Source organism: Euleptes europaea, chromosome 17 (genome assembly GCF_029931775.1).
Source record: "Euleptes europaea isolate rEulEur1 chromosome 17, rEulEur1.hap1, whole genome shotgun sequence".
Lineage (NCBI taxonomy): Eukaryota > Metazoa > Chordata > Lepidosauria > Squamata > Sphaerodactylidae > Euleptes > Euleptes europaea.
This window is the reverse complement of record NC_079328.1, coordinates 51,539,143-51,561,487: the sequence shown is the minus strand read 5'-3', so window position 1 is coordinate 51,561,487 and position 22,345 is coordinate 51,539,143. Positions and strand designations below refer to the sequence as shown.

Genomic DNA, 22,345 nt, shown 5'->3' with positions numbered 1-22,345 from the left:
GAAGCCAACAGGAACAGATCCTGCCCTCCTCTAAGTGACAGCCCTTTAAATACTTCAAGAGAGCATTCCCAAGTCCCTCTGCCCCCGCTCCATTCTGTCCACATTCTTCTGGAAGTGAGGCCTCCAGAACTGCACACAGTACTCCAGGTGCAGACTGACCAATGCAGTGTAATCAATTTGTGATCCATAAGATGACCTGTCCTCTTACCCCTCTTACTTGCTAAGCTTAGTCAGGAGTCTTTGGTATCTTGTCTAAAGCCTTTTTTCAAGTACAAGGATATAACGTCTATCTGAACACCCTTCAGATAGGTGTCTATCTGAACACCCTTGTCCACAAGCTTATTAACTTCCTCAAAGAACTTCAAGAAGTTAGTGAGGCAAGAACTTCCCTCGACAGAAGCCAGGCTGATTTTTCCTCAGCAGGTTTTGTTCCACAATGTGCATAATAATTCTATCTTTAATAACAGTTTCTACAGATTTACCTGCAACAGATGTTAGGATACCTGGCCTATAATTCCCTGGATCCTTTCTGGACCCCTTTTTTAAAATTGTGGTGATATTTGTTACTTCCCCGTCACCAGGCACAGAGAAAATTTTTAGCTATGAGTTACATATGCTTGTTAGTAGTTCAACAATTTCACCTTAGAGTGCCTTAAGAACCATCAAGCGTATGCCATCTGGGCCTGCAGACTTATTCATTTCCAATTTGCCTAGTAGTCCTAGAACTTCATCTTGTTGCCCCAATTTGACCCAATGCTTCAGACACCCTTCCCAAAAACAGCAGCTCCGGAATGGATACATGCCCTACCTTTTCTACAGTGAAAATGAATGTGAAGAAGTCGTTCAGTTTCTCTGCCATTTCCCCATCTTCCTAAAGCCATTCCTTCATTCCTTTGTTATCCAACAGCCCAATAGTTTCCCTAGCCAGTTTCCTGCTATTTATATATTTGAAGAAATGCTTATTGTTTGTCTTAATGTTTTTAACAATCCGCTCGTCTAAGTCTCTTTTTGCTTGCCCCTTACGTTTGTTTTGCCAGAATCTGCGCTCCTTTCTATTCAGCAGGAAAGCATCTAGTTACCCAACACAGGCCTGGCAAGATTGCTGGAGGACAGAGGAGCCAGTGTGGCAGAGTGGGAGGAGCACCTGGGAGACTCCGTAAAGCTCACTTGTGGTGTAACCAAACTCAAAGGGTCGTTGTGAGGATGAAAAGAGAGCCACGAATGCCACCTTGAGCTCTTGGACAGGTGACCAGCTTAAAAACACACCAGACTGCCGCAGAACTGGTGCCTGAGGGCCCGGGTAGGCAGCCCCCTTCGTTCAAGGAACACAGTGAAGTGGGGGGGGGCAGCCCTGAGTGCGGGGTGAGGGGAACAGGCAGACGAAAGCAAGCAGTCCTTTTGCCGTGGATGGAAATCTCACTAGCCATGAAGCAGGCCGCAGCAGCCAACAAAGAAAGTTCGCCTCTGGGACTATTTATCCAAGGGCTTCAACACATTGTTGTGCCGTTATTCTACACAATGCATGGAGAGGCCACCCAGGGAATCCCTGCCTGGCTCTTGAAGCCTCATCGCCAAAAGGACCTCAGGTAGCAGGGAAAGGTACAAAAAAGGGCCAGCCAAGCATTGGGGAAAAACGGCTGCTGAGAGGGACTCAGGACAGAGAGACTGATGAACGGTGTGGAGAGAGAACACTGCCTCTCACAGAACACGGCCTATGATGCCATAGGCTCAGCGCTGACCAGGAACAGCCTTTCTGCACACAACACCCATGGAGCTGATTGCAGGCCACCAGCTGAGATGGCGTTTCCAAAATCACGGGAGACCACTGCATGGAACCCAGCGGAGGCAGTTTGGCTCTGAGTCCCAGAGGCTGGAGAACAACCGTCATCTTCCTGCGCTGCTTGTGAGCTTCCACAGGCATCTAGTTTGCTTCTGCTCCAAACAGGACACTGGGTGGAAACGGCCAGGGCGAGGTGTTCACACTGGCCCTGTCGAGGGCAAGCGTCAAAACACCCAAAAAGAATGGGGTGGGGGCACTGAGGAATCTCCACACTGAAGGGCCCCTTCAAGGGAGGCCATCCAGGAAGAAGAAAAGCCCGCCTGGGGGTGAGGCTGGAGCCAGGAAGCCTCCGAGCCCACCCCGTCTCCTCCCATTATTGTCTCTCAGGCCAAAGGGTGGAGAGAGGAATGAAGTGTGGAGCAGAAGCGGAAAAAACGGGAATAAGCAAGTGCCACTTCTCAGTACCAATCAGGAGGACCACTGTTGGCTCTTCCTCTATGGGAATAATAAATCACGAGAAAGTTTTTTTTAAAAAGGAAACAAGCGTGCAGAAAAAGACCAGCATTATCTAACCCCTGAGTTGCGCCTTATGACAAACGTGGGGTCTTTCCCCAAAAATCCAAGGCAGTGTCCATCCACATGCAGACTCATGGCCATGGCTCCATAATTGTTTTCCATACACTTTAATTAGAAAAACTCAGATGGCTACGAATAATAATGGAAAGATAGGCTTTTGCACTTGAAAGGTTGAAGTCAATCAAGTGTGAATGACGGCAAAACAGAGAGAGAGAGCGCAATTCATCAGGCGTCTGTTGTCTTGCCGTGTCTTTAATCATAATTCCTGATTGGGATTCAAGAAGGCAGAAAGCAGCCAGCCTTTGTCTTCCTTCACCTCCCGTCAATTAACTCTCCCTGAAATATAATCATCAGCCTCATGTGCTTCTCTGCATCTCAATCTGCAGCTCCAAAGCAACAGGTCCCACCCACCCTCCCTCCCTCCCTTCCTTCCAGAGGCAGACTTAGCTCATCCCTTTTCTCAAGCGTTGGAAATGGGGACAGGCAGCAGGCGGACAGCCCAAAGAGAGAGACCAAAAGCAAAGAGCCTCCCTCCCTCCCAAGGAACAGCACAACCCGCCAGGGCCCAGGGCTGCTCCTCAAAGGGCTGGGGGTGGGGGTCGTCCTTGAAGGGCCCTGCTGCATCCGAAAGGCATCTCCAGAACCAGCCAGGGCCCAAAGATTATGGGTCCCAGTAAAGGAACTGGATCGGGGTGTCAAGGAGCCAAGCTGGCCCTGACTGAGGCCAGCCTGCATCAGCTGAGGGATCCTGTTCCTTTTTGGGGGGCCCCCTCCAATAATCATAGGGTTGCCATGAGTAGGAAGCGACTTGATGGCACTTAACACACAAATAATCCCCCTCATTGGGGAGCAAGCCTTGGTCCAAAGCCCCCCCCCCCCCGCCAAAGCAAGGAGGCTCTTCCACTTCCTGCTTCCACCTGCCCCCCCCCAGCTGGCCCATCCTCACGCACCCCCCATGCCCCCCTCCCCAGATAGCTGGAATCTAATTGGTCCAAAATGAAATCTTCAACGGGAGTCTGAGGAGACGCATTAACATCTTCCCGTGCAGGGGGGGGAGGGGGAGGTTCGGGAGCCAGACAAAAGAGGCCATTTCCATGACAAAGGCCTGGGGAAAAGAGAGGAGGGGGCACGGTGTGCAGCACGGTGTGCCGGGGAGAAAAGCTTCATTAGGCCCGGAGAGGTAAAGTGACGGCACCGTACAAGGTCACTCCTAATTTAGACCGCCTAATTGGCAAACATGGCTCCAAAGGGCTATCATCTCACAGGGCTGGGAATTAATGAAGGCCGATGATTTTCATTACCTTCATCCGAGATGGGGAATGGGGGGGGGAGGCGAGGGAGAAGAGAAAAGAGCGGCACGGCGGCAGAAGGGAGACGCAGACCGTGGGGGAGGGGAGCAGGTGAGGATGGGGAGGGGAGCAGGCGAGGATGGGGGGGGGGCGTCAGAGGTGTCCAGTGAGCACAGTCCCTGCCAGAGCACCCAAAGGCCCGCTGCCCCTCCTGCCAACTGCCCTGCACTCCTAGGGGAAGGGAAGCCGCCCTCCGGCCAGGCTGTGCCCTGCCCCGGCCTTCAGGGGCCAGAGCACAGCATCCCTCCCCTGCCCCCATCCCTGTGCCCCACACGTCCACCGAGGCCCAGGATTTGGGCTCACAGGAACCAGCCCTGGCCCGCAGGGCCACGGAAGACACCAGCAAAGATGTGCCACCACGGTGGCAGATGGATTCCACATGGCAGGTTCATAGAATCATAGAGTTGGAAGGGACCGCCAGGGTCATCTAGTCCAACCCCCTGCACAATGCAGGAAATTCACAACTACCTCCCCCACACACATCCCCAGTGACCCCGGCTCCATGTCCAGAAGATGGCCCAAGTGCCCTCCTCCCTCTCATCACCTGCCTAAGGTCATAGAATCAGCACTGCTGACAGGTGGCCATCTAGCCTCTCCTTGAAAACCTCCAGGGAAGGAGAGTTCACCACCTCCCGAGGAAGCCTGTTCCACCGAGGAACCACTCTGACTGTCAGGAAGTTCTTCCTGATGTCTAGCTGGAGACTGCTGCCAGCCCCGCCGGGTTTTCGAGGTGCGGGTCGTGCAGCCCTTCAAGTATTTGAAGATGGTCATCCTATCCCCTCTCAGTCTTCTCCTCTCCAGGCTAAACATACCCAGCTCCTTCAACCTTTCCTCATAGGACTTGGTCTCCAGACCCCTCACCATCTTTGTTGCCTTCCTCTGGACACGTTCCAGCTTGTCTACATCTTTCTTAAATTGTGGTGCCCAAAACTGAACACAGTACTCTAGGTGAGGTCTAACCAGAGCAGAGTAAAGCGATGCCATCACTTTGCGTGATCTGGAAGGCAGCTGAAAAGGTGTGAGGAGCAGACAGCCTCCCCGGCTGGACCTGCTGTGCCTGGGCTCTGTGAGCCGAGCACCAGCAGTGCCGCAGCTGGGCCAAGCTGGGCCCTGGCTGCTGCGACTGGCGTCCTGGGCGATTTCAGTCCCGGACCCGACCAAAGGGGGGCTCAGCCGGATCCGTCCATGCCGTTGCTTCAGCACAGGACTGATGGGCCTGGACTCCCGGCCCTCGATTCCTGCCACACTCAGCTTGTCACATTCTGACTGAAACGGGACGCTGCCCTTGCAAATCCAGTTTGACCTACTGGGAGGGGCTGAGCCACACTCCCGCTGCCGGAAGGCCTTACTCCTCCAGGGCACAGGAGTCTCAGGCACCCCTCAAGGGGCCTACCAGCTGGGACTGTCACCTCTCAAGGAGGCCTCAGCAGCTTACCTCTGCTCAGTGACGGGCTGATGTGTTTAACCTCAACAATACATGGAGAAGAAAAGTTAGCGTAGGGGGGAAAGGAGCTCTCCCCCCGCCCCCTGGCACCACAGTGGAGGGACTCACCGTCAAAACGAGCTTCTGCACACAGTCGGGGGAGACACTGTGCAGGTGGGTGAGGTGCAGCTGTAGGTGGATCTTGTTGCTGAGCATGTCCTGGCAGAGCGGGCACCGAAGCATGGGCTGGACCGAGTGCTGGGTCATGGCGTGGACACGCAGCCGATTCACGTCTGTGTTGCCGTATTTGCAGTACGGGCACTGATACGTCTAGGGAGGGGGAGGGAAAGGCACTCACTGTAGGGCACTGCCAGGACCCCTCTCCTCAGCCCAGACACCAAGGAGGCACTTTCTCCCACCCACGGCAGCCCCTCGGCCATGGGGGGCGGGGGCGGGGCAGGACCGGAACAAGTGAGCGAAAGAAAGCCCAAGCCAGGCCAGGCGGAGGAAGTGAAGGCCGGAGAGTCCGTGGGCAGGGTGGCAGGCAGGAGAAATGCCTTTCGTCGCCTCAACCCCACTCTCCTTCAAGGGACCACTTCACAGGCTGGGGGTGGGCTCCTGGACCCAAGAGGGTCCCCGGATTCTCAGGGGGGCACGGCCTGGACCACTTCTTTTGGGTGGTTCATTGGGTGAAGCCCCTGCTGCTGCAAGGTCTCGCCACTGTCATTCATGCCCTGATGCTCCCCAGATTAGATGACTTCGATGCACTCTATGTGGCGCTGTCCTTGAAGATGGTTCAGGAACTGCTGGCAGTACAGAAGGCCCGTGCCTGCGTGGCTTTCCGAGGCATCTGCTATCAGTCCTGATGTGAACACGATCTGGGCCCACAGCCTCTGATATCATGCACACACACACCCTTAAGGGCTTAAGCCTCCAAAGAGTTCCTACCCCTCTTCAAGGAAGTCAGACTGTCAGTTACCAATCAATCAAATTTTATTTCGAGACACTATCAGCTCCTGTCAGCTACCAAGGGCCTCCTTTGTGGTGGGCCCAGAGTGACAAAGTATGGTAGCTGAGGAGCCTACAAAGCTTTCTCCCTGATCTCTTTATAGACACAAGTGGACAAGCGTTCTTCCATCAGATGTTGGGAACTTGGTTGGGACTGTTAAATGTTGTTTTTATTTTTTGTTGTTGAAAGGCAACCTTGAATGACAGTCCATAACGCCATCTGGCACCCACTCCTCTTCTCTCCCCGAGACAGCCAAACTGCCCTGTGTTTTTTACCTCCTTGGGGCTCGGGCGTTGATACGCTTTTGCGATCAGGCTGTACAATGAGCTGCCCTAGAAGGCGGGGCAGGACCGGAATAGGCGAGCAAAAGAAACCCCAGCTGCCCCCCTGCCTGACCTGCTCCGGCTTGCTCTCCTCGGCTGCCTTCGGCCATTTGGTGCTGGGCGATTCCGATCCTCTTGGACACGAGATGCGCCTGGAGGATGCCGGGGACTCCGTCGGCTCCTTCTCTGCCTGGGTGGCTTGTGCTGCAAGAGATGGGAGAACAGAGAGGGTTTCAGCACCCCCTGCCCTCCATGCCACACAGTCACACCACTGAAGCGTGCAGAGAGAGCACGGCTTGAAGGAGACCTAGGGACACCAGCATCCCACTGCACAGGTAGAAGCAACGGACAAGGGCCGAGGGGGGGGGGGGCTTCTCGCCAAGCAAGTCTACCAGAGGGCAAGAGTCTCTCTCAGGGTGGGCCCAGGTGTCCCCCCCTCCACAGCAAACATCTGAAGCACAAGCAAGGGGTCAGGGTGTGTGTGCATGTGTGCGCCGGTGGGTCTAGAGTCCCCTGAAAGATCCTCAAAAGCACCCTTTTCTGCAGCTGCAGCCGACATCTTCAGCACGAAAGAAACAATACTCCAGAGTTTCTTCTGCTGCATAACAGGAACATCACAGAGCCAAGCCTGATCCTCCCCCGCCCTCCGTTTGGCCACTGGGTGACTTGGGACCAGACTTCTCTCTTACAGAGTTGTTCTGAAGTCCACATGGGGGAGAGCCGAAATGTGTGTGTGTGTGCTGCCCCCAGAACTTTGGGCAAAGGGTGGGTTGAGAATTCAATTTTTTAAAAGTCTGTCCTTGTGTCTGTGTGTGCACAACAGGTGACCCCCGCCGCCGCCCCCCAGCCCTTTGTTTGCCCGCACTCCCGTCTCACGGCCAGATCTCACTGGCCCTGCAGGAGGCCAAGGGGAAGGGGGGAAGGCCCCGAAGCAGCAGCAGCACCCGTGGGTCTTGGGGGCGTGGGCTGCAAGAAGGCGGGATCCAGTGGGAGCGCAGCGGGGGCTTCCCTCTGCAACTCCCCTGCAAAATCCTTCCCCTAAATCATCTCAGGAGCGTGAGCTCCTCACGTCCTTCGGTCCTACAAGTGATCCCGTTCAATCCTGTGCTCAGTCACCTTCAGCAAGCCGGAAGACGTCTCGCTGGTCCCCAGCCGCCGGAAGTCACAGCACAGACCTGCCGGCTCGCCCCAAAGAAGGCCTCTTCCAGTCTGGCTGCAGAACAGCACTGAGGGCCAGCAGGGCCTCTAGCCTGAGGCTCAGGAAGGAGCCCCAGTGGAGCATGCATCAAAGCTCAAAAGCAACGTGTATTTTCAGAGCAGCGATGGCATTTTTTGTTTATGGGTTTGGGTGCTGTGAGGAGTTTTCAAGAACTCCATGGACTAGAACGCTGGGGGAAAAAACCCTCAGAGTTCCCTAAGGAGATGGCCAAGAAGCAGAACTACTCCACTCCCCAGCCCAACTTAGGATACTCTCAAAACACTTGGGCCAAGCCCTCTCTCTCAGTGTCAAGGGCTAGGTCATGCACAGCTGAGGAGAGAAGGCAGTCCTTCCTGTCGACCTGTAATGTACATGGTGACCAGAGGCAGGGCTTTTCCACTGGTGGCTCCATAGAGGGATGTGTGGCACAAGGTGAATTAAAAAAAACTTTGGCCCTCTGTCAGGGTGTCATGGGTGGTCTTTGCACAACCTGTTTCACCCGCTGCTCATTTTATTCCCTTTATATTTTATGTAGTTTTTGCCTCCTCTTACTTGCAAGGTTTTGCTTGAAACTTAAATTGGTTTTCTTGTTTTACTGATTATTCTGTGAGGTGCTTCAAGCACAATGCATGGAGAAGCCACTGACACATTCCTAAATAAATCAGTCCACAGAATTGCTACTTTGCAGGGAATCTGTCCCTGTAAGGATATTTTTCGCCAGGAAGCACCTGGTACGTTTTATGTGGCCCGGGGGGGGGGGGGGGGCTCAGCGCCTTTCCCAGCAACGGCTCCTGTTCATAACCATCAAGACCCATTAACTCCCCTCCTGACCTGGCCAGCCACAATACTGCACAAGGGCACTGTGAGAGTGACAGTGATAAGTCAGACCACCCCCCCAGAAAACTCAAGGTAGGCAGAAGGAAGTGCAGAGAGTGTTCCAGGAAGTGGGCGCTCTTCCCAGAATGCCCACCTCGTGACCTTTGAACTCCATACCCTGGAGCACATAAATTTGCAGGGTATCTATTATTTAAAAACTACAAGGACAAGCATATTATGCACAGCCCCCACCCCCCGAACACACACATTCATAACAGTACTTTAATCTGTCTCGAATCGACTTCAAACCCATTCTACCCTTAATGGGAGTTATTCATTTTCACTTGAAAGGTAATAGATGACAGGTGGATATTTAAGATGATGGACTGGCTGCCGATTAACTTGGCGGTTTAACGCTCTGAGCTAGCCATGTCCCCCCCCCGAGCCCCCCCCTCTCGGGTGGCCACTCGGCCGTGGCTGGCGACAGGGCCTGCTGCAGAGGGGCAGCAGAGAGAGGCGTGGGGCACCTGGATGACCAAGCCATGGATCCCAACACTGCACACCATGAAAGCTTATGCAGAAATGAAACAGTGTTGGTGCTGAAGGCACTGCAGGACTCCTGCGTGTTCTTCCTGCGTAGGCAGATGGAGCCCTAGCAGGGAAGCAGCAGCCTCCTCACGCCTGCCGGTGCAGCTGCTTTATTCCCCGACGAGCGACAGACAGAGAGAAGCCATCTCTGGGCACAGCGGCAACCAGCAGAAAGACCAGCCCTTGCCAGGGAGCTTCCAACCTCAAACCGGCCCTGCCGCAAGGGTGTCTTGTTCATTCCCCAGGCTTTGGCTGGATTCCAGGAGGGCAGGACCCTACGGGGTTGTGCCAACACGAAGGAGAGGGGTGAGGAGGGAGGGGGGCACCACACAGACGTTCTGGGAAGCCCCACCAGGGATGGGGGAGAGGAGAAAGGGGGGAAGGGCAGAGGGGAAATGGTGGAGTCACTGCAGGGAGCCCATGAGGGTGGTGCTGGAGGAGCAAAGGTGGTGGGTGGGTCTCTGGAGAGGTCAGAGGAGGCCAGAGCAACCTCGGTCGGCCCGGGACCAGCCCAGTAGGAGGCAGCTTTGTGTGTGTTCACCTCCAATGAAGTCTCTGTCAAAAACGATACCCTCGGAAAGACCCCTCCATCCCAGTGGAGGCAAGAACGGCCCTTGGTGAACGGAGGAGCCTGAGGAGATGGAACGGTTGAGCCAACAGTGGAAGGCCAGTCAAAGCACACACGCAAGCCCTGCTCTTCCACCTGCCCTGCTCCACTCCACACTGCCTGGTGGGGCTTCTCCAGCCTTTATCCTGAACCCCTAAGGATGCCCGCCCACCACCTCTTTCGCAAGGCCTTTTATGTACACAGCGGTCCCCATTCTCCATGGCTCGGGTACCACGGCTGGTGTATTTCAATCTAAGGAGGCCACTGGAACACAGTCTGGTCCTGGTGGCACTGGTAGCTTTCAGTTTGTGAGGCCTGATGAAGTGGACAAGCTGCTTGGGAGTGCGCCCACCCCCCGCCCTTGCTCTTCATGCATAAATTGTGGAACTCCCCACCCCAGGATGTAGTCACAGCCGCCAACTTGGAAGGCTTTAAGAGGGGAGTGGGCATGATCATGGATGATAGACAGGGCTATCCATGGCTACTAGTCAAAATGGATACTAGTTATGATGCACATCTGTTCTCTCCAGGATCAGAGAAGCAGGCCTATCATATTAGGTGCTGCAAAAGACAGGCAGGACAATGCTGCTGCAACCGTCTTGTTTGGGGGCTTCCTAAAGGCACCTGGTTGGCCACTGTGTGAACAGACGGCTGGACTTGATGGTCCTTCTTGGTCTGATCCAGAAGGCTTTTCTTATGTTCGTATGGTTTATAGTACTGAGGTGGATCAGGTTGGCTGAGTGGGGTCAAGAGGTAAATAAAAGGCCCTCTGTGAGAGGCTGTAGTCATGACTACTTGGAAAGAGATGTGAGACCCCTCCTGAAAAAGATGGTGCTGGGGGGGGGGCTGCTGTTTGGCTTCATGGCATTTATGCTGTGGGGTCCTGCAGGGATCCATCTTGTCTTCCATGCTGTTTACCATCTACATGAAATCGCTGGGAGAGATCACCCTGGCAGCTGGAGTGAGGTGCCACCAATATGTGGATAACGCCCAGTTCTATTGCACCTCAATAGTTGAGTCAGGTGGGTCTGTGGAAGCCTTGAACAGATGCCTGGAAAAGGCTACTCTGAAGCTTGGGGGGGGGGGGGTCTTACCAGGTGAAAAATGAGGCTAGTGCTAGACATTGTCGGTGCGATACCCACTCTGTAACTGCGGGGGGGATGCTACTGGACACTGCCTACAGCTGGGGCTCAGGTCTCCTCCATGGCAAGTTGCAAGCGCCAGTCCGAGTCCAGAACGGCAGGGGGAGAGTGGACCCTCCGTGGGCCAACAGCCTCTCTCCTTCCCAACCCCCCCGCTTCACTGAACCATCACAGGCAGCCCCTTCATCCAAACTCCCATCACTAACCCAGCAGCATAATGGAGGAGCCGATTAAATGATTATTAATTCATGGGGCTTTCCGTAAGCCCCGGTCATTCTCAGCTCTCGACATTCCGCAAAGCAGCTCACCACCTGCCCTGGAAATTTACAGCAGGACGCCCAGGAGTTTGCTGTCTTCATTGATCATCCCGCCTCAGCAGCTGACCAGGATGCCAGCTGCTCTGGAAGGACGCCCTCCAACTGAGGAGTGCAGCAGAAGCCCCAACTGGGGGGGGGGGGGAGGAAGGGAGAGAGAGAGAGAGAAGTGGAGAAAGAACCCTTCCTTGTGCTTCCTGGGGTCTGTCTGGAAGAGGTCCTTTCAGGGGAGCCAAAGCCAGGACACAATGTTGAGTCAACCCTCTTCCAGATGGAGCTCTAGGGACCAACGTCAGGCAGAAAGGCCACCCAGAGCAGCAGGGGCCACGACATACGTGGCTTGTACAGGAATCCCGAGGCCCTATTGTGCCACATGAATAAGGCCAGTGCATTTGTGAGGTGGAGGAAATAGCGGCAGGTGGACCTCAACAGAGAAGAAGGGGACGGCACAGCCAGGCAGGCCACCCAAACCAGGCTGGATGGAGACAGCACCCAAAGCACACAACCAGCCACCCTTCAGACCAAGAGCCGGTGGCAAAACGAAATGAGGTTTCAACCACATCCATCAAGGAACAAGAAGCAACCATCCTCACGTGGCTGGAGAATGGGGGGGGGAATGAGAGGGGGGGCTCCACCTGGGCTGCGCAAAAGAGGCGCAGAGGCAGATTTATTTTTAGCACATAAGAAACACAGCCCCCCCGAAAGCACACCTTTGATTTATCTGAGAGAAAGGTGCTGCCTCAGCATCTGACGACTGACCCCATCGTTGTCTGACATGACAGGAAAGGGCAGTGGGGCGGCGGCTGGGGGGCAGAGCCCCTGCTTGGCCTGCCGAGGGTTCCAGGTTCCATCCTTGGTGGGAGGGGATCCGAAAGACCCTTCTCCACCGGAGACCCAGGAGAAAGAGAGGCCTGCCTCAGCTGGAGACACTCAGATGAGCTCAGCACAAAGACTTCTACCTAGGAAAGACCTGCCCAGAGCAGGCCTCGGCAACCCCCAGCTCACTCACCCACAGGCATTCAGGCCCCGGAGCCCCGCCAGATCCCATTCAGCCAGATCCGTGCCCAGAAGCACCTGAAGAGCCAGCAAGGTTGCCAGGGCATGAGCTTTCGAGTGTCAGAGCCCCCTTTGTCGGAGCCCAGGGGCTGAGGCATGTGACGAAGGCAGCCTTGAAAACTCATATGCCCCAAAACTCTGATTGTCTCCACGGTGCTCCTGGGCTCGGATCCGGCTGCTCCACTGCAGACCGACACAGCTCTACCCTCTGCAAGTAGACCCAGTTCCACAGCAGGAGGGGGGGAGGGGTGGCGGTGGGCCTGACCACGGCCACTTCCCCAGCAGACAGGTCCACCTCCCTGCTCCCCTGGGGAGAAGGGGCCACCCAGAAGCCCCAGCCGCAGTCCGCGCCAGAAGCATCCCCGGCCCCAGAGGATCGGCTGCCTGGGCCTGGCCGGTTTGGGCTTCTCTTCCTGTTTCTCCCGTCCCCCCCCCCCCGCAGCAGACAGGGGGCCCAGAGGCAGGAGCCACTCGCGTTCAACAAGTCAAACCCAATTGCCACCAGGCACTCCATAAACACGCTTCCCTGCTTTCAGCAGTCCCCTGATAGCCCTCTGCTATGGGTGTGAATCACAGACAGGCTGCAGAGCTGGCTGCTCGGTTTGGGGGAAGCACTTAAACCGGAGGCGAGGGCCGCTCCGGGAGCTCCCGGTCCGTCCGCCATCGGCTGCGCTGGCCTCTCAGTGCTGTTCACACACCAGCCAAGCGGGCAGGCTGGGCTCTGGCTTTAGAGAGGGGGTGGCAGGAACCAGTTAGCAGGAACTTCCCTCTCCCGATTCCCACCCCGAGCCTGGCACTCCGGAGGCTTCCCTTTCCCCCTCCCTCTCCAAAGCTCACCCTCCTCACCCTGGGGTGGCTCTTCACAGGAAAACACTGGCTTTGCGGGGACAACCCACTGTGCAAACGTCCACTGAGAGCCCCCTAAAGTTTGGCTCGCTTTCCAACTACCCACTCAGCCAACGTTTCTCCAGACCTGGAGTTCGCTTTGTGTAACAACTATTTCCTCACAGAAATGTGCATGACCGGGCTCAAAAACCAGCCCAGAGGAGGAAAAGACAAAAAAGCAGAATGAGGGGTGAAGGAAATGAACCCGCTGACTGGGAGAACATTGGACAGAAGCTTCCATGGAGCAGCTGGGTGGGAGAGAGGCGGGGGCGCCCACCCACCTGTCCACTGGCCCTGGTCCTTGTCGGCTGCGCTGTCTGAGTCCTGGGCGGGCTCTTCCGGGTCAGCAGCCGCCTCGCTGGGCCCTTCTGTGTCCTCGACCGGCTCCTCTGAAAGACAAGGAAAACAGAGATCAAGGACAGCAGAACCCGAACACAGCACTTCCGAAGCCAAGGAGCCCAACAGGGTCTCCGAGGAGCCGTCTCTGGGACTGGCGGCAAGGGTGGGGGGGAGATCCCAAGCTCCTTGCCCTGTCCGGCCAAACCCTCCTTGGCATCTCCAGCTCCCAGCTCAAGGAAGCCAGCCAAAATGCTCACCCCAGGGAGTCCCCTTGGGCCTAAAGCAGCTGCAGGACAGGGGGACGCCAGCAAGTGCTGCTCTGGTGGGAGATGCTCCCACAGCAGGGGCTCGAGGCCTGGGGGGCCTCTTGCAGGCCAGAAGCTGGCTCGCTGCACTCAAAGGTAGAGAAAAAGCGGGGTATAAAAACTAACTCTTCTCCTTTTGACAGGGTCCCACATGATGTTCTGATAGGTAAGCTGGAGCCCTGCAGATTAGATTCTAGGATAGTTAGGTGGAAAGCGAACTGGTTGGAGAACCTCACCCAAAGAGCAGTTGTCAGCGGCATTTCATCTGATTGGAGGGAGGTGTCCAGTGGGGTGCCACAGGGCTCAGTTCTGGGCCCAGTATTTTTATAAATGATCTGGATGAGGGGGTGGAGGGACTACTCATTAAATTTGTAGATGACACCAAATTGGGAGGAGTAGCGAGCACCCCGGAAGATAAAGACAGAATCCAACGAGATCTGAGCACACTGGAAAAGTGGGCGGATGTGAACAAGATGCAATTCAACAAGGACAAGTGCAGAGTTTAAGATCTGGGTAACAAAAATGAGAAGCACACATACTGGATGGAGGATACACTTCTGGGTAACACTGTGTGCGAACAAGATCTAGGGGTAGTGGTGGACTGTAAGCTGAATACAGGCAGGAAGTGTGATGCAGTGGCAAAAAAGGCTAATATGGTCTTGAGATGTATCATCAGGGGCATAACATCCAAATCGCAAGATGTCATAGTCCTGCTGTATACCTCATCCATCAGGCCACACCTGGAGTACTGTGTGCAGTTCTGGGGGCCTCATTTTTAAAATGGATGTGAACAGAATGGAGCGGGCGCAGGGGAGAGTGATGAGGATGATCAGGGGCCTGGAGACCCAGCCCTGCGAGGAACAGCTGAGGGACTTGGGAATGTTCAGTCTGGAGAAGAGGAGGTCAAGGGGAGACACAATTGCTCTCTTGAATTATTGGAAGGGCTGTCACTTGAAGGAGGGTAGGGAGCTGTTCCTGTTGGCAGCAGAGGATCATAGGACTCACAATAATGGGTTTAAATTGCGGGGCAGAAAGGTACCGACTGGATATTAGGAAAAAATTTTTACAGTAAGAGCAATTCAGCAGTGGAACCGGCTGCCTAGGGAGGTGGCGAGCTCCCCCTCCCTGGCAGTCTTCAAGCAGAGGCTGGACAGGTACTTGTCAGGGATTCTCTAGGCTGATCCTGCATTGAGCAGGGGGTTGGACTAGGTGGCCTCTATGGCCCCTTCCAACTCTATGATTCTATTATTGTGACACCTGATGCTTGGGAAGTCGGAGTTTTATGGGGATCTTTCAAATATGCTGCTGCAAACTGGGGGTGGGGAGAACAGTTTGAAATAGGGCTGCCTAGCAAATCTCTTAGTGCTCTGGTGGAATCCTGGGGAGCATCCGGAGGGCACAGCAGGAAGCCCTTTGAGCAGAAAGGAGTCGCGGGCTTGCTGCTTTCCCAAGGCCCCCATTTGCTCCTCCGCCGGGGGCCAGCCTCCCTGCAATCCCAGCAGCCACCTAGAGGCGTCACCCTCCGCATGGCCAGCAAGGGACCGGACTCTCTGCGCGTCCCTCAGAAGCATGTGGAAATAATAGGCCTTTTCCAGCAGCCCGTCTGGTTCAGAGGAAATAAAATAGGACATTCATAAGCACTTACACCATCTGTCTTTATACCATCATCATCAACAGAAGGAAAATAGCTCTTTAAAATGGATGAAAGCCCAGGCTGACAGTAACCAGGAAAACGTGAGCTATGAATACCAATCAAGGTAGAAAAATGAGGAAAAAAGCAAGGATACACGCAGTACGTTTCTGCGCCGCTCCGCAAAGGAGAGCCCGGGCCTCCGGGCCCCAGCCAGCAAACAGGGCAGGGGTGCCTCGAGAGAAGCAGGAGGGTTGAGTCCCTGGGACGGAGAGGAAAAATGTCTCTCTCTGGGCTCTCTCTGCCACTCACGTGCCTTTCTCGCTTCCTACCCAAAACAGCTTCCAGGACGGGGGGAACGTGCCCCCCTGCCCCAGGCTGGGACCCCACTGACCCTTTCTGGGAAGTCACTCAGGTAGGGTTGCCAGATCCAGGTTGGGAAACTCCTGGAGATTTGGGGATGGAACCTGGGGAGGAGACGGACCTCAGAGGGGTAGAATACCATAGACTCCCACCCTCCAAAGCATCCATTTTCTCCAGGGGAACTGATCTCTGTAGTCTGGAGATGAGCTTTAATTCTGGGAGACCCCCAGGTCCCACCTGGAGGCTGCTGGCATCCCTAGGCTCAGGGGTCCACACAAAAGCAGGAGAGGGATTCTCTCCTATCAAGAGAGGTCTGTGGGCACAACCCCCGAAGGGCACAGGGGGCTTCCTCCTTCTCCTGAGCTCCTCCAACAGAGCATGCCACCCAGTCGGGGGTGGAGGTGGGGGGAGAACGTCCAGCAGCCCAAGCGCTGCTCTCCACTGCCAGCGCTCGCCCAACTCCTGACATGAACTTAACCAACAACCACAAACATTCCCCAGGCCTTCCATCACAGGACAAAAGCCCCCCCCCCCAGCATCCTGATAAAAAGTCTGAAAGCCATGCACAGACCCCCCCCTCCCAACCTGGCAAACAGACAGGTTCTGTGGAGTCTCCCCCCACCTTCCAGCCACATTCCCTTAACAAAATGACAGCCCTCATCCAAAGACACGCAAGGTTTCAGGAAGCAGGGATGGAAAAGGGGAAGAAGCAAGAGGGGAAATAGAGCATGTCTCCCCCCCCCCTCAAGAGCCGAGAAACATTAGCTGTCATGAACCACAATCAAATCGGGTTTGAAATATTTAGCAGTGGCTTGGAAAATGCGATGGTCCAGCTCTGACAGGCGAGATGGGCAACAGACACCCATTTTCCATTATAATGGAAATATCCCGCCTGTTCTGAATATGTATAACCCAGAAAAATATATTGATTTTTCATTCGGCTTAAAAAAAAATTGAAATACCCTGCAGCTGTCAAAAGCCTTTTGTTAAAAGCTCATCTTCCTGGAATGAGGTTTACCAGAAACAAGTTTTAATTGTACACAGAGCTGCTTCTTTGAAACACGAAAGGATGCCCCTGCCCCCACCTAGCCAGAAAGCCCCCTCCAAACACCACCCGGCAGCTGCTCTGACAGGCAGCCCGTGGCCTGGGGATGGACAGCCAGGCTGGGTCAGACTTAGGCCGGGAGGCAACCTTGGGCCAGGCACACTTTTCCCCAGCCTCACCCCCCTCACAGGGCTGTTGTGAGGACAGAAGGGGGGTGGGGAGGACGCTCACAGTATCAGCCTGAGCTCCTTGAAGGCATCATGGCATCCATGTAAGAGCTGCACAGGCTCAAGAGTGGCCACATTTACTCCTAGGCAAGGGCACAGCAGAGAGATGCCGCCCAAGTCCTCTCGTCTGGGAGGCAACTGGAATCCCAAAAGAATTCTGGGCAGAGGGCGGAGTTCATTGGAGCCCGCTCTGCGGGCCACCTCACACCCCAAGATGTCTCGGCGGGGAGGCAACTTATGTCAGGGTCAAAACAGCACATGTCACAGACGTTGACACGAGTGCGAATGCTGCAGCAAATGAGCCTGCTCCGTGGCCACCTGCACAAACTCCGTGTCCCACACCTGTCTGGAGAGCTCAGGTTTGAAAGCTTATGTGTACATCATTAATCTACCAGAGAAGAAATGTTACATTCATTCAGGAAAGTTTGTTGGAAAATAGTCGGTCTTTATAGTGGCCCAGAATGATAGAGATGGCATTTATCACTATATCTTTTTAAATCCTTTGTAATATTGGGTAACTGCTTGTTTAGCATTATCTTGCAGGATTTTATTCATTTAGAAATTTATACCCCACTTTTCTCCCCCTTGGGGACCCAAAGCAACTTACAACATTGTTCTCCTCATCTCTGTTTTCTTTTCATAACAACCACCCCCTGAGGTAGGCAGCGAGCGGGTGACTGGCCCGAGGTCAGCCAGGAAGCTTCCAGGGCAGGATGGGGATTCGAACCTGGGTCCCCAACAGGCTAGCCACTATGACACCTTGATCTCTCTCATTTTAGAATGTGGCATTAAATACATCTTTGTTTATTTTCTTTCATTTACCATCTGCCTTTCTCACTGACGCTCAAGTACGATTATGTCATACTATATTAAGCCTTGCAATCCAACAGCACAGGGCAATGGATTATTTCAAAGGCTGTATTTATTTTTATTTTATTTATTTTCATATTTCTAGCCCGCCCTCCCCTGACCAGGCCAGGCTCAGGGCGGGTTACAACAATTAAAATTTCCAATATAACAATAAAACAGTAAAATATATAAAACCATAAACCAACCCAATTAATTTAAAAGATGGACACCGTATATACATGTGCTGACTGTGGCAGGTAATGCCAACCATAAGCATATAATTGGTTCGGCTGTCCACCCCCAAATAGATCATAAACTGGGGGTGGGGCGTAGGGATGCCAGCACTGATCTCATTTAATCTCACCTGCAGCCGTCCTCAACCATAGGCCCGGCGGAATAGCTCTGTCTTACAGGCCCTGCGGAACTCTTTCAAGTCCCGCAGGGCCCTAATGTTATTAGGCAGAGCATTCCATCAGGCCGGGGCTGGGGCCAGGGCTGAAAAGGCCCTGGCCCTGGTTGAGGACAGCTGCACACTCCTCGGGCCGGGGACCACCAACAGATTATTATCAGCAGAGCGTAATGCTCTTCGGGGGGTATACCAGGAGAGGCGGTCCCCAAAAGTTCATGGATGGATTACTGTAATGTACACTGTGCTGGGCTGCCCCTGGAAACGGTGCCAGGTCTAGAATGCCGCTGCCCGGTGGTTGCCAGGAGCTAGCCAACGGGCGCATACACTGGCAGCTGGCAACTGCAATCCATCCGTTCCTAGGAAGCTGCCCCATACAGAAGGGAGCCCTCAGCTGCCCCAGGCCCTCTACCTGCGACTCCAGCAGCTCCTCCCCCCCCTTCACGGGGGCCACTGAAATGTGGACAAGCTGAGCCGCTCTGCTGGGCCCGGCCCTGGCAAGGCTTCCCTTGGGTCCTCCCCCACATCAACAGGCGAGGGCAACCAAGCCCTTTCTGGCCCGGCAGCCAGCCCTCAGGACAGGGGGCTGAAGTCCCGCTCTCGGCCACTTGGCCAGGAGCCTCTGGCTCCGCTCCCATCATCCCTTTCTTTCCCCACCCTTGGCCGTCTCTGAGAAGGGGGGGCAGGGGAGCAATGCCCGTCACAGGAAGCTCCACAAGGACCTGTGCCAAGAGCGCAGCGGCCCACCTTCAGCAGAACGAAAGGACCCCTTGTGACCCAGCGATGGGGCTGGGGAGGGCTCCTGGAGGGCCCCCGACCAGGCTTGAGCCACTCCCATGTCATGCCCCCCCAGCCAAAAAGGCCTCGCCAGCTCTGCTGCCCCCTCCCCACACTTGCCAAATGTCTCCAGTCACTCACTGTGCGTTGAGCTCCGAGGCAGGGAGGCCTCCCCCCACCCCCCCACCCCGCCGCCTGCCGAGAGCCCTATTGATCCAAGACACACTTGGTGCCTGGAAAGTTGTTTATGATCAATATGCAAATGGCTCGTGGCATTGATCTAGTATTAATTTCCTATTAGGGAATTCACAGGGGGTCTCCCAGGGTCAATACCTAACAAGGCAAAGGAAATGCCGCAAGGAAGTCTCACGCTTGGCGTTGGGAGGCATAACGGTGGCGTCCTGGGCACCCGCTGGAATCCCCGCTCTGCCATGGAACCTTGCTGGGCGGCCAGGCACACACTCTCGAGCTCACCTGCTTTACAGGGTTTTTGTGAGGATAACATGGAAGGGAGAATGATGTAAGAAGGAGGAGGAGTTGGTTTTTCTATGCCGACTTTCTCTACCACTTAAGGGAGATGCAAACCGGCTTGCAATTGCCTTCCCTTCCCCTCCCCACAACAGACACCCTGTGGGGTAGGTGGGGCTGAGAGAGCTCTTAATAGAACTGTGACTGGCCCAAGGTCATCCAGCTGGCTTCATGTGGAGGAGTGGGGAGACCAATCTAGTTCACCAGATGAGCCTCTGCCGCTCATGTGGAGGAGTGGAGAATCAAACCCGGTTTTCCAGATCAGAGTCCACCGCTCCAAACCACCGCTCTTAACCACCACACCGGCTTTGAGTCCCCACTGGAGAGAAAGGAAAAGTATAAAGGAAGTAAATAATAGATTATGAGTTCACTTTGTCTTGTCCTGAACTGTCAACTTCACAGGTTTACCCTAAGACTGAGAGAGAGAGAGAGAGAGAGAGAGAGAGAGAGAGAGAGAGAGAGAGAGAGATCTCCCCACCCCTTTTCTCCGCCTGACACATAACTTTAGAGATTTCTGTTATGTCCCCTTTTAGACATGTGCTCGGGGGGAAGAGGGGGCAACCTGTAAAGGTTGTGCAGAAGCTTCGGTTGAGAAGGGGGCTCATGCCTTCTGGAGCTGTCCTGTACTTTCTGGACCTGTGAAGGGCTTGGCTTGGAAGCCCCCCCCCCCCCCGAACTCCTTTGAGCAGCACAGCCACACCGAGGCAGCCTGGGCCGCTGCAACACAGCCACGGAACTTCCTTCCGCCAGATGTTTACCTGATGCCTTTTATGGAAAGGAGTAAGCAGAAGATAACATTATACAGTTTTACATCACTTTAAAGGCATCTTTGGGGGGGGCTATTTTATTGGGTTTTAATCAGTAATGTTTTAAGTACTTCCTGCGAGTCAACAGGAAAGGCAGGGGACAGATGTTTTAATTAATTAAACAAATCAATGACACTGCTCCCATTTTTAATGTGTCACAGTTTTAAACCCTCTTGCTCTCTGGACAGAAATGGAAGCATTTCCAGGGCTGGAGGTTCCCCAGGCCCCGGCTCGGGCAGAAAAGGGCACCAGCCGTCCACTCTCAGCCTTCTCCTTGGAAACAAGAGATCAACCCCCCTCCCACCCACTATTTTCCTCGACACCCTCCTTTCCACACGAACCACAGCCTGCTTTCAGGGCACTAACCAGCACATGAGCTACCCTGGCTAATTCGTTTATGGGTAACATTAATTACCATGTTGCTCATTAATGGCTGAAATCTTTATTGGTTTCATTGATCAGCAGGACTTGTTAGCTGGCCTAACCAATGGCAGAGGTAACAAAGCTCTCTTATTGGCATATCAATTAATGCAATCAATTTCTGGCCAGCGGCTGCCACTCGCTTCAACGCCTGTTAGAAGTTCGGAGTCAGGGCAACGTTGCCTCGCTATGCCAAGGGCTGCTCCTTTTCCTGGAGCAGGCGCTTCCGTAAGGCCCCCTTCCGCTATGGAGGGGTCTGGTGTCAAAAGCCCCTCCTCTCCCGTACAACCCTCTGATCTTTGTGTTGGGGGACGAAAGCCGCGGTGGCCTGGAGCCAGGCTGGGCTCGGTGCTGCTGCCACTGGCGGAGGCCTTCGAGGGGGGCGGCAGGGAAGACTGCCAACACACCATCTTCTCCCCCACCCTGCGTGCATCTGCAGGGCTGAAGGCTTCTTGCCATGCACGCGGCTGGCTTCTTCCTCTTCCCCCTCCCTCTCGCCGCCCAACAGCTGACAGGCAGTGGGGAGGCCAGCAGCAATGAGGCCGGGCCTCCTCCTCCAGGCTCCAGCAGCAGCTCCTCCTCGCCACCTTCCTCCTCCTCAGCCCCCTCAGGCGGCTCCCAAGTCCAGCTCCAGGCTGCCACCGCCATCGTCCTCCTCCTCAGGCACCTCTCCCCGGCCGTTTTCGTCGTCGTCGTCCTCCTCCTCTTCAGGGTGCTTGAGGAGGGCCAGGTGGGCCCTCAGCAGCCAAGCGTCCGCCAGAGAAGGGCCTGCCGTCTCCCTCCGTCCTTTCTTTATCCCCCTCCCCCCTTCCATTTCTTTCTTCCATCCTTCCATCCTTTCTTCCCCAGTTCCTAACTTCTCTTTCCTTTCCCAGTTCCTTCCTTCCTTCCTCTTTCTTTCTCCATCCCTCCCCCCACGCTTTCTTCCTTCCTTCCCCAGTTCCTTCCTTCTCTTTCCTTCCTTCCTTCCTTTCTTTTTCCGTCCCTCCCCCCTTTCTTCCTTCCTTCCCCAGTTCCTTCCTTCTCTTTCCTTTCCCTGTTCCTTCCTTCCTTTCTCCGTCCCTCCCCCCTTCCTTCCTCTCTCTCTCTCTCTCTTTCTTTCTTCCCTTTCCGCCCTGCCTTCCTTCCCCCCTTCCTCTACTAGGGTTGCCAACTTCCAGGTGGTGGCTGGAGACCTGGCAACCCTAGCATCTCCCCCTCCCGGGAGATCTACATCTGGGATGCCCCCCCATGATGTTATAAATATGCAAATGGCCCTTGGCAGGAAAAAGGTTCCCCCCCCCCCCGGACTAGAGCCAGGAGCTGCTCACCCTAGCAAGTGGCCCCTTGCTTCAGAGTGAGAGTGAGAGAATCCCCACAACAGCAACCCCACAGAATTCCAGGCGCCTGCCGGGCGGGCTCCCCCCTTGCTTGGCTCGAGCAGCTGCTCCTCAGCTCCGTCTCCAGGCCCCTCGAGGACCTCAGGCCCAAGCTGCGGGGAAGGTCCTCTGGACACACGGCCCGTGAGACCTCGTCACCCGCCAAGGCAGAATGAGGAAGAAAGGGGCCTGACGGGATGGATGGCCGTGGGATGGAGGCAGACGG

General features: G+C 54.9%; 1 protein-coding gene across 1 annotated transcript in view; it reads right to left on the bottom strand.

The window, feature by feature from the left end:
* ZFHX3 (zinc finger homeobox 3) overlaps positions 1 to 22,345 on the bottom strand; it is a 94,237-nt gene that overhangs the window by 21,833 nt on the left and 50,059 nt on the right. The window contains 3 exon segments of the mRNA XM_056862422.1: positions 5,258 to 5,458; positions 6,534 to 6,664; positions 13,348 to 13,455. Coding sequence (XP_056718400.1) covers positions 5,258 to 5,458; positions 6,534 to 6,664; positions 13,348 to 13,455 — 440 coding nt within the window.